At 38.3% G+C, this 12,057-nt stretch overlaps 1 protein-coding gene across 1 annotated transcript; it reads right to left on the bottom strand.

Annotated features, from left to right (window-relative positions):
• Window positions 1–2,838: 2,838 nt before the first annotated feature.
• On the bottom strand, window positions 2,839–11,712 carry NABP1 (nucleic acid binding protein 1). The gene is made up of 6 exons (XM_061149114.1): window positions 11,124–11,712; window positions 10,690–10,828; window positions 7,841–7,912; window positions 6,072–6,147; window positions 5,378–5,450; window positions 2,839–4,183 (listed from the first exon to the last, which is right to left on the bottom strand). The coding sequence occupies exons 1-6, from the start codon at window positions 11,212–11,214 to the stop codon at window positions 4,014–4,016; spliced, it is 621 nt and encodes a 206-aa protein (XP_061005097.1). The 5' UTR covers window positions 11,215–11,712; the 3' UTR covers window positions 2,839–4,013.
• Window positions 11,713–12,057: the final 345 nt, after the last annotated feature.

Here is a 12,057-nt window from a genome sequence, read left to right on the forward strand (position 1 = left end):
GAGAATTTTATGCAGTATCAATATGTGGACAAAGAAACTGGACTCTTTATGTCCAGAAGTATAAATATTGTTGGCATGAAACAAAAATGTACTCAAATTTTGGTTAAAAATGGTTAAAGATCTTATTTTTAAAGACATGTGTTACTTATCAAGGCCTTGGAAAAGACAAATGGAATGTCTACTAGTCAAATCTTGTTAAAATGCTCGTTTTCTCTTCATCATACTGATGATCTTAGTGGTAAACAGCTCTTAGTTGGACCTAATGTTCTTAATGAGGAAACATACTACATAAATGGCTTGTCAGATGGTCTGGACTTGATTCTCTCATCTGTGATCAGTGTTTTAAGAAACATCATTATACACTTTTAGCTCAGAAACCTGGAGTACTCTGGTCACAGCACTGGAACAAATTCTGGTGCATCCCTAATAAAGTAAACCTGAATAGATTTGGAAAAGAACACACCTGGAAAGTTTTTCTAGTTTCTCCTCCTCAGGTCCTAACAACATACCATTCAGGATAGTGCTGTTTTCCCAAGGTCACAATTAGGTTTCCTCAAAAGCATACCTCAACTGTTAGTCATCACGGCTCCTTTGTGAAATGTGGGGCTGTTTACCCTAACATCTATTTAATAATTGGCTGGAATCTCAATACACAGATTGTCACTATGACCAAGCATATCTGCTTTTACTTATCATTAATCCTGTACCAGAGAACAACTGTGATTCTCTTCTACTAGAAATGTTCACTTCCATTGGATAGGGGATAAAACGAATTAACAGAAGGAAAAGTAGATTTAAAAAAAAAAAAAAAAGCATCATAGCAGAAGCTACCCCAAAAACAAGTCTAGAGGAAAAAACAGAGTTTGGTGTGAAAAAGTCTTACGTTAAAACTGCTTTTCACGTGGTTTTCTTGTTTGTTGTTTATAGAACATTTGTGAATACATTAAAGTCTCTTTAAGTCACAGCAGCCTACAATTGGAGCAACCTCTTATTATGGTACATTATAATGGTATTATTAAGGTATAAGAAAGGAAGGCATGTCAGTAACTAAATTGGAATGTCAGATCCACATAAACTAAGAACTTCTACTGTGTCTTAAGACTGATGTAAAATACTCTCAAATTTGTACCTTCTGAGAAAACTTTCTAGGGCCAGTTAACCACCTTCTGATTACAAGTTCTTTATAGATCATTGATTTTACTAAACTTGCATCTATTTGTTTTTAGTATCATTGCCTCGGAGTTATTACTCAACCAAGCAAATTAAACATTCTCTTAAAATGTTGAAAGATAAAACTACAAGTGACAAATACTCACTTCTCAGTGATACAATTATTTAGGTGAGCCTCAAGTTAAACTGTCCTCAAATTTAAAATGCAATTACTAAAACTACAGGAACCAAGCAAAAATGAGTTGCCGTAAATGTCCATGGGAAAGCATACTGCAGGCTTCACTAATACGCATCACCACCTTGTTTCGTGGGCTTCGTGTTTCCAAGTCTGTATTGTAGTAACCCCCCAAAGAACCTGCCCAGAGAGAAGGGGCCACCTGCCTAATGAGACTTCAATTCACTTCAATCCACTTCAGAACTGACTTATAAAAATAAAGTGGGACCCAAACCCAGTAGTGTGTATTTCTATACCAAATGGCCTTTGTGTTCAGTAGGTGTTTAAACTTATGAAGTTGTTAGCTGAAAGCGCCAGGAAGGAGGAAAGGTAGGAAACTTTCTTCCTCTTAACTTCTTGATGAGTACTGTCCAAGCAGGCTGAGAAGGCAAAATTCATTATGAATTGTAACTCACTTTGCTTTGGTTTTGGAGGCTTCCCTTAAGAAAAAAGAAATTTGTTAATAAATGATTAAAAAAAAACCCCACAGAACAGCAAGGTTAAATTATTGAGGCAAACATCAATCACAAAAGTAAAACGTAAGGTCTTTCTCTACTTAATCTCAACACATTAAAGGGTAACAATACCTCCACACCTAACTCCTGCATTTTTTTCTATTCTTGAGGTATGATTAGACAACAAACATTTGACTGCTTATTAGGAGCCAGAAATCATTCTAATCATTCACATGGAAAAATCTTAAATAACTCTAAAGGAGTAACATCACTTACTTATTTTTACAGTTATGGAACCTAAGGCTTACAGAGGTTTTTAAGTGAACAGCTTGTCCAATACCACAGGTGAAGAGAATCAGGACAGGATTAGCATCTCAGCAAGCCAATACCTGATTATTTTTTTTAAAACTCTAAAATTCTTTCTTTCAAAATCACTTTTAATACTAATCTCCCACAAATAATTCAGTCTTAGGGCTCCTACCCTTACTTAAAAGATTAAAAAAAAAAACCAAAAAACTACTAATTTGCATTTTTTTTAACTTCAAACATTTGTAATTTTGTGAACATCTTGAAAAAATACTAGTTACAAAACCAAATGAACTATAATAATCAGTATGTGAATAAAGGGAAAACTTATTTCTATAACATATAATCCCCAGTTACTTAAGCACCATAAAGAAACTTCCTGAGCTTATTCATTACTTCATTCACCCCTTAACACTACTGACACAGTGCCTGATGTGTGGCACAGTTAGAAACTGGATTAGAGCAAGTAAGTATCTGGCGCAGATTTTTATATTCAAACGCCACGGCACTGTCAGAAAACAAAGCCTACTTAAACTATTTTGCTATTTGAGGTGGGAGAAAAAAGACAAAGTGACAAATAGAGCTAAGCAGTCACCCAGGCTGAAGTCATGACTACAGTCACAGAAAAAAAAAAAAAAAAAGTACTGGCTCTCCACTGTAAATCATGAAAAGAGCAAAAATAAGGTAGGTCTGTTAACATTAATGCAAATTTTATTCAAGAGATAATTTTGAAGAGTTTAATTCTAACAGAGGAAAAATTTTCCAGTTATCCACCCTACAGTGAAAAGTGGAACTGGACACCATTTAACATCACATGAGTAAATGTAACCTTTATATTTCTAAATAAAGCTGTATTTGCTTCTTTGGGAGAGCCATTTCTTAACTTCTGCTGATAAGGCTTTGTGAAATGTGTTCAGAAACTTTGACAATAAACACACACACACACACTCCCTTCAAATAAGTAAGTACCTAGGATTTTCACTCCAGGCTGATTTTCTGCAAATACCCAGGACCCTGTAAGATTGAATATAAATTCAATTTGAATTGCCTTCACTATTATATTTATCTACCATAATTTGTAAAAATTAGATCAATGTTCATTATGACTTCATAACTCCCTCAAATTAAACTTTAATATTTGACACAGTAGTTTCAAAAAATAAACATTCAAGGCCTCAGGTTTCAATTTCCATTCAGTGTAACGCACAAAGCTGATAAATATTAATAGGACTACTTTAAAATAAATGTAGATTCCTTCTAAAAATTTGTCATAATACAGATCACATTCTGTTCCATAATTCTGATAAAGAATATGCTTTTCGGTAATAAAACAAGAGTTTAGGATGATTCAGTCCTTGGAAAATCTTAATGGCAGTCACTCAATGAAGAAGTCAATCATTCCCTGGAGTCACACTCAAAAATTGCTGTTAACATTGACCAGATTTTTGTTTTTTTGGTGATTATTGCTTTAGTTGGCAATATCTGTATTTAAGACAAAAGAACGTCTCCCACTAAGCCTTATTTTAAATATTACAAAATTTATATAGAAGACAGACTCATAGAGGCTAAAATGCTGATGGCATAAGTAACTCACCCATGAAATGGGTGCAGGTTTTTTAGAGGATATCCAAAGATCTTTTTGCTCTAAAAATAAATGCCCCTATTCTTCAGAGTGTTCCCATTCTTCAATAGGAGACTCGAGCAGCTTAATAGTTCTTCTATAAAAAACAAACCACTCTTGTTAACAAACCAAAAACATAAAAAGAACAGAAAAAGAACAGTTTTCACAGTTAACAATAAATAAAAGTGCATTAAGTGTTCAAGTAGGGCATATAGTTTAAAAACTACATGCGAGTATTTGGCAAAGGTCATCTTTTAAAGGCTCTCCGAGGGTCCCTGCCATTACTTATTGTGGTCATGACTGTTTGATTATTAGCTGTTCCTGGTAGCTGTGGATTTATAGGTCCCCGGCCATTGCTTCTACCAGCATATGAAAATTGGCATCCCCTCGCTTCTGGGCCAGTCTGAACCCCATTTCCTAAGAAAGAATATAAAAAAATCATCACCATTTTCAGACAGAATTACATCTACTTAAAGTTGTAACACATGCTATTAATGCTTATAAGAATATTATGGAAAACAAACACCTTTATTTGTAAACTACTGGAAAAAACTCAGTGTGAGTTCTAGGTTTTTCCAAATGTGTAATTACTTCGAATGTATTAACTTGATGCTTGTATCAATAAGGAGTGGGGGAAAAGAGCAACTTGGGCAACTAAATGAGAAGATAACAAAGTAGGAACAAAGCAGATACTGTACTACCTGTATTGAGGGAAAAAGTAAAAGCAATTGGCATTTGGTTCAAATAAGGTTAGTAATGTTTTGAGAGAGAGACTATAATTCTAACTTTCTAAAGAAAAAACAGCAAAGTGTCCCACAACATAACAATTATCAGAGCTGTGCCAAAGCATGTAGCCAACAGGTCACGTAAACTCCAGCCACACCATGCTGTGTGCTCAGTTGTGTCCAACTCAGCGACCCTACAGGCCTCAGTCCACCAGGCTCCTCTGTCTATGGGGATTCTCTAGGCAGGAATAGTGGAGTAGGTTGCTACGCCCTTTCTCCAGGGAATCTTACCAACCCAGGGATTGAACCCAGGTCTCCTGCATTGCAGGTGGATTCTCTACCGTCTAAGCAGCCAGATAAGCCCTCAGCCACCCTAATGAATTCCAGTCACTAAAGACTTTTCCCTATGTCTTTAAGAATAAAGGCTTCAAAAGACCTTTAACAAGGATATAATAGTCATTGACCTTTGAGGGTATTTGAGGGGTAAAGGCCAGCTATTAGCATATGAAAAACTAAGGTGAGCTATTAATCTGAGGATAAACTGCTTTCAGTACACAAAAATAACCAGTTATTCTGCATCTACTATAAATAATTACTATAGAAATTCTGTAAAAATCAACAAAAAATAGCATAATGCATCAACAAAACTTAATTTCTTAAATCACTGTGTTCCCAGTAACTGGTCCAAATGTTTAAATATAGAATGTGCTCAATAAATTAGCTTAAGAGGGTATCTGTTTTTTATAGAAAAATTAGTTGAGAATTCCCTCTTTCACAGTACTTTCCCTTTTAGTACTAATTTTTGCCTAAAGACAAGTTTTTTGCATTTAAGAGATTCCCTTAATTCTTATACCTGACCACAAATATGCCAAAAAAAAAATCTTACCCACTGGTCCAAATGTACCTGTACCCACATTGTTACTATTATTCATGGAATTATTCTTCTGTTCATTGTGTGCCTATTAAAAAAAAAAGTTTTCACTTAATCAAATAAAGATTTAAAAATAAACATATAACATGTATCCATTCTTTTTTTAACTTTCAAGGTTTTTTAAAACAATTTTTAAAGTTTATTTGTAATCGGAGGATAATCACTTTACAATGTGGTGTTGACTTCTGCTTGTACACCTCAAATCTGTGCGTGTGTCTGTGTCCCCTCCCTTCTGAGCCTCCCTCCCACCAGTCACCCAAGTCCCACCCCTCTAAGGCTGTCACAGAGGCCAGGCTGGTCCCTGGGTCAGGCAGCAGCTTCCCATTAACTGCTTTACACAAGATAATGTATATATGTTAATGCTACTTGCTCAATTTGTCCCACCCTCTCCTCCCCCCACTCTGTCCACCAGCCCATTTTCCTCGTTTTTGTCTCCATTCCTTCCCTGCAAATAGGTTCATCAGCACCATTTCAGATCCTATACAGACTCACAAAACACATAAAATGAAAATGACCTTTAAAAGATTCTTTTTAAAACTATCTCCATTATACTTAGGATATGAAAAGCTTGGCAACCTAGCCATAGAATTACATTACACAGTCAAATTAGCCTAATCATAAAAACAGACAACACATTTGGATTAATTACCCCTTTGTTCTGTTGTCCTCGATAATCTGGGTTAGGTTCACTGAAATTTGGCAATTCTGAATAAACCATACAAAATCTGAAAGACAATAAAGGACAATTTGAATGATTTCTGAAATAATCAACCTTTATATAGTATGCATAACTAACAGGAAGAAAGAACTTAGATGTCAATGAATTAACCAAACAGCAACATGCTAACTAGCTCTATTCATTTACAACAAAACTTCCTAAAAGCTTTGTTTCATAAAAAAAAAAAAAAAAAACTCAAATACTTGATTGTCTACAATGTCAGCAACATTCTATTTTGTATTTTAGTTCTAATTTTGTACTGCAGAAATTAAATGTCAAAGATCAAGGGCACAGGAACACATCTTTGTCCTGTTTTTCCACACAGGCTGACTGATGCCTCTGTATAGGGTTCCAGAGTGGTTTTTCCAGCAGTGGTGATGGATTTGCACTGATCCACTCACACACTCTCATCCACTCAGAGTCATTCTTTGATCAATCACTGTGAATCTGCAAAGATAATCATTCAAGGTTAAAAGTGGATTTTACAGGCATTAATAAAAGACAACTGGCTATCAAGAAAACAGTTTATCCCAAGGCTTCTTATCAGCTGACTGTTGTGTATATTAATTAACATTACACATAAGCATTTTCTTAGCTCCTCAACCCATAAATTAGAATCAGTTTTGGTAACTCCTATACTGACCCCAACACAAAGTCACTATGCACTGAGTGACCTCCAGTGGTTCTTCATGTAACTGACCTCCATAATACTGTACATGTGTGTGAAGGTTGTGTCAGAATCCTAATTCTTTCTGTAATACTGATGCTAAGACCTCTCATAGCACATTGCTCTAACATTACTCTAAATATGAACAAAAGTGAACTCTAATTTTCCTCCTAGCCAAAGCAGTGTTACCAGTTTATTATCTTTAAAAGCTAAAAAAAAAAAAAAAAAAGCTCACAGATTGCTTATTTTTCCCAAAGTATCTTATGCCTGCAGTGTAGAATACATTCTTCCTTTATTTGATTTCTGGTGCCATTTGTGGCTTCTCCCTTTAAATAACCTCTATTTTGATAGGCATTAAGTAGGTGTCTTAGGCATAAACCAAACAGAATGGACTTAATGGTTTGGTTCACTGCCTACACCATACTTTATGAGTACCTCCCAAATGTCTAGGCCAGTGTGGAGACTGAACTACCTTTACACTCCTAGAGAGGATGGTTCCTCAAAGTCAAGGTGCAGATAACCAGGGTAGTAGTTTATGGAAGCTCACACTGTGGCAGCCTGTACAGTATCTAGACTATATAAATATAGGACTTCAACTGTCACTGCTTCAAATCCTTTTATATACGGGTACATATTCACCCATAAACCGAGAAAAAGAAAAATTAAACTTACTGCCTAAAACCAATACTCAGCTTCTTACATGAAAATTCACTAGATGACAGAGTTTACTTCAAATGGTACTTGTGACGCCTGAAAGATATACGTTCCCAAAGCCGACAGAAATGGTCCCACGGGGGATCGTCTCAAGTTCAGCTTCTCAATGCTCTCTGCCAGGAAACACTGACATTCTCAACCACAGGGAACAGTACTAACAGCTGTTAAACCAGCACATACATGGAGTTAAGCTGCTAGAAGCATTCGGTTTACCAGTCAAAAAAGGTCAAGGAAGAGGTGCATACTTTACATCTACCAGTTATTCTGTTGATATTCTTTGTAATTTATTCAATTATATGAAACATATTTTAATACTTACTCCCCAATTTTCTGAAGTTCTCCACCCCTTCCAGTATAAAGTGTCAGACATCCTTTCCACATGGATGCATACCTAGAAAGAAAAGAAACATCAGTTCTACGGAAATATGTATGTTTCCTTCAACTTAAATAAATTTTCATACTGTAATTTTTGTACTGGTGTGCAGGTGGGGCTCAAGCCCTGTGTCTGCCATTGATTAACCTGTTACTTACTAAACAATAATGTGAACAAAAATCTACTGCCAAATTTTGATATAATTAAACAATAACTAACCATAGAAAATAGACGTCTTTTTGCAAAGGAAGCATTATTATACTCCAAAGATCACATCTTTGGTCAATTAACAAAGGGAGAACTTTCAAACTGCAGAGACTTAAGCAGAAATTACTTTATTCAATCACAGGACATATAAAATCTACACCCCAGTGTTTAATTTTACACTTACGTAATTGGTCTACCAGATATTGGTAAAATAGTTCTTCCTTTGCCTCTATAAAACACAGGCTAGTATGTGTTATTCCTAAGTTACTAAAAATTTAGTAAATGTAATCAAGGAAGGGGCTAAAAAACTAAGATCATAATCTTACACTGATTTGCTTTTCCAAATTCCCTATTTTTTGCAACAATCTCTGAACATTTAAACAATTCTGAATTCAGACAGTATCATTATATAAAATAATCCTATACACAAATCTATGAAAAATATGTTAGTATTATAAAATAAGCCCAAGGCTTGGTTCTTTGTACAACTACTAAGTTTCATGATTTAGAATTATAACCAAGCATTATTTAAGTACAGTGATGATTTATCTTTTAATACAAGTTAATAAAATTCTTCTAGTCTCACATTATGTATTTCTCTTCATTTAGTAAATGTTATTTATTAAAGATTCCATTCATCACTTTGTTACACAAAAAAGTGACTGAAACGGTGCACTAATATCTTCTCTTATTAAAGTAAAAATTAACACCTATTTTGAGAGAAAATTTGGTTAACTGCAACTAAAACATTTAACTTTCACTTATTTCAGGAATGAGATCAATGTTTGCAGGATCTTCCGATATGTGTGCCAATATTCAAATTACCATTATTGAGATGTATACCTTTCTTCAAAAGCTTCCGTTGTTAGATTCAACAAGAATTTAAGGGACTTACAAATGGGCCAGACTCCACGGGATGTTACTTTAGTAAGGTATGCGTGCTAAGTTACTTTAGTTGTGTCCGACTCTTTGTGACCCCATGGACTTTAGTCCGCCAGGCTCCTCTTTTCATGGGATTCTCCCGGCAGGAATACTGGAGTGGGTTGCTATCTCTTTCTCTAGGAGATCTTCCCAACCCAGGGACTGAACCCATGTGTCTTAATGTCTCCTGCACTAACAGGCAGGTTCTTTACCACTAGCGCCACCTGGGATTCCCACTTTAGAGAAAAGTTGAGAAAACGTAGTAATTTCAACATTAAACAGAAGTTAGAAAATAGTAGATTTCTTTGGTTTTCAATGTTCCTTTACACTGTACTCCTCGGTGAATATACTCCTTAAGATCCTGGAGATCCTACTTGGCTACTGACTTAGTTTTTCCAGTTTTTTTGATGGACACATCTATGTATTTTCTGTGACTACAAAATATGCGATAATCAAAATGAGAAGCTGTTTACAGTGTATAAAATAACTCCTAATCGCTGGATGAGATACTTTGGCAGCCAAAAAGCTTTAATTATGCTAATTTTCACCCTACCCTCCCTGGTAGAAATTCTCTTTTGTTCAAGTTAAAAATGTGGAAGTTTAAAAGACTTAACCAGTGTCATAATGAGTCACAGTGTATGAGAAAAAAATGTCTGAGTCTCACTTCCTTGATGATACTCTGCCTCACTTCCTGAAGGTGCTGTAAGACCTGTAAGATACTATCAAAGGGATCTTAAGTTCCTACTTTCAGGGTGATCCAACACTTTTCTGAGATTCTATTCACTTTAGCTTAGTGTTAGCTTCATCAGTCTCCACCCACTTTTCCTACAGTTTTGACCAATGAATTATTATAATTCTGTAAACCAAAAAGGTTCCAAAATCTAAAGATCCTTCTCTAGCATTTTATCTTCCTAAGTTAAAATCTGGGTAAATGCAGTCTAACTACTAACCTCCCCCACTCCCCCCCCAAAAGAAATACTATTTTTAAAAGCCAATCTGCCAACTAACTCTTTTGGACAGAGGTATCATAGATATCTTTCTGTCAAACATTTTCTGCACAACATTCTGGTTTCTGTGCAACACTGACCTTACAACAGTAGGCAAAATGAATCATTTTCAAGAATGTACCCTCCAGATATTGTAAACTTTCTTTCAACTTTTACATCCAAGTACAAATTTGACACACTACAAAACTGACTAAATTCTCCAGCTACAATCTCAACTTAAGTACACACGGTTTAAATGTGTATACAAATAAAATATGGGTAGGACTTCAAAAGTTATTAAAAGGAGGAAAAGTTGGAGAAATAAAGTGACAACTACATTATATAGTTAATGAAAAAAGATTAAGTATTAACTGTCAGTTTTAATCTACTTAAAAGACTGAATAATTCTAGAGTGGTATTTAAAAATCTACCTAATTTGTAAACAAGGTGTGGCTATTCAGATTCCCAGCTGAAACTTTTTAAAGGCAAAAGTGTTACAACCCAACGCCGTCCACCATCTCAGGTTAAGATCGATGGGGCTCAAAAATCCTCGGAGCGGCCCACAGAAAACCCTAAACTTTAACCAGAACTTGCCAAGGTGCCGGGCGTCAGTCAATTCGGATTCTGCAGACTCCTACTTTGGAGGCGCACTCATTCCCCAACCCTTTTAAGCACACCTACCCTCTGGTCAACCGAATAATATCCCCTGGCTGTATAAGACCTCCGATTTCATCCCACACGGAAATAGTGATGCTGCCAGTTTTATCTGCTACTTTGCATGATCTCACTTCATGGCCGTCTTTGGTTTTGGTCACGCGTCCTGTGAAGATTTAAAAATCAAAAGGGGGAGGGGTGTATTAGATATTGAGGACTTCCAAAAAGCTAACTCCTCCTCCAGGATCAAACTGCACCTGAAAGGTGGGAAGAGGCCGAGCCTCGGGTTCTCGCCGCAGGCGGGCTACCGAGCCGGCGGGGGCCCACGGGGCCACGTGGATGGGGGAGGGGAGAGGCGAGAGAGGAGAGGGGGAGGGGAGCCCCCGGCTCGCAGCTGCGGTGCCCTTCCCTCCAGTCCCGGGACGCACAGGGCGGCGGGGCGGGCTGCGGACCCCACTTACCTATCTCCAGGACAATAAAGACGACATTTAAGTTTTTCAGTCCGGGCTTAATATCTTTTATAAAAAGAGGGGGGTCCCTGACCCCGTTCATATTGAGGCAGGTGCGGCTACGCTGCGGAGACTCGGGTGGGGAGGGAGCCGGGCAAAGCTTCCCACCCACCCCGGGCCAGGGGCGAGGGCGGAGGGGCGACCTTGGGCGGGGGTGGCGAGAGAAGGGGCAGAAAGAGGTTAGTCAGGGACCGAGGAAACCAGTCCGGACGGCACTGAGCCTAAAAAAGGGGAAGAAAAAAAAAAAAAAGCGCTCACAAGTTTAAAAGAAAAAAAGACGAACCACTCCGCACACCAACCCCGCTCCCAACGGGGCGACAGGAAGGCAAGCGTGAGAACTGCCCCCTTCTTTGGATAAAAGGAAGAAAAAAAGGCAGCAAGAGGACGCCTCTGTCCTGAGTCCCGCTGACACATAGACACAGGCGCGTGCCCTGTCCGTCCCGGACTCCAGGGAGGGCTGGGCTGTGACAGCGAACCCGGAGCAGAGACCGAGTCACTATACAAGCAGCGCCCCAAACACCGACTGCGGAACGCGCCCGCGCGCCGGCAGGACCCTCGGGTCGCCCCGCCCCTTGTGACGTCACCCGGCGTCGGCACGCCCGACGACCCGCCCTCCAGGCTCCGGGGAAGGGAAGCCAGGGAGCAGAAACCATCTAGCGACGCGCGCGCAGCTTCCCTGGTTCCTCCCTCGTTCTTCCCAGCGCTGTGAGCGCGGGCCCCGCCCCCTCAGCCATCCAATCGGCTCTCGGCCTCACCCCACCCTCCTTGCGCTTCCGCCGTCGCTACGTAGCGTCAGTTTTACCCATCCGTGTCTGCCTTCTTCGGGTTACTGCCGCTGGCTGTGGAACTTCTGCGCTTACTTGCATTTTTTTCCCCCTCGGAGTTC

Source organism: Dama dama, chromosome 8 (genome assembly GCF_033118175.1).
Source record: "Dama dama isolate Ldn47 chromosome 8, ASM3311817v1, whole genome shotgun sequence".
NCBI classification, from domain to species: domain Eukaryota; kingdom Metazoa; phylum Chordata; class Mammalia; order Artiodactyla; family Cervidae; genus Dama; species Dama dama.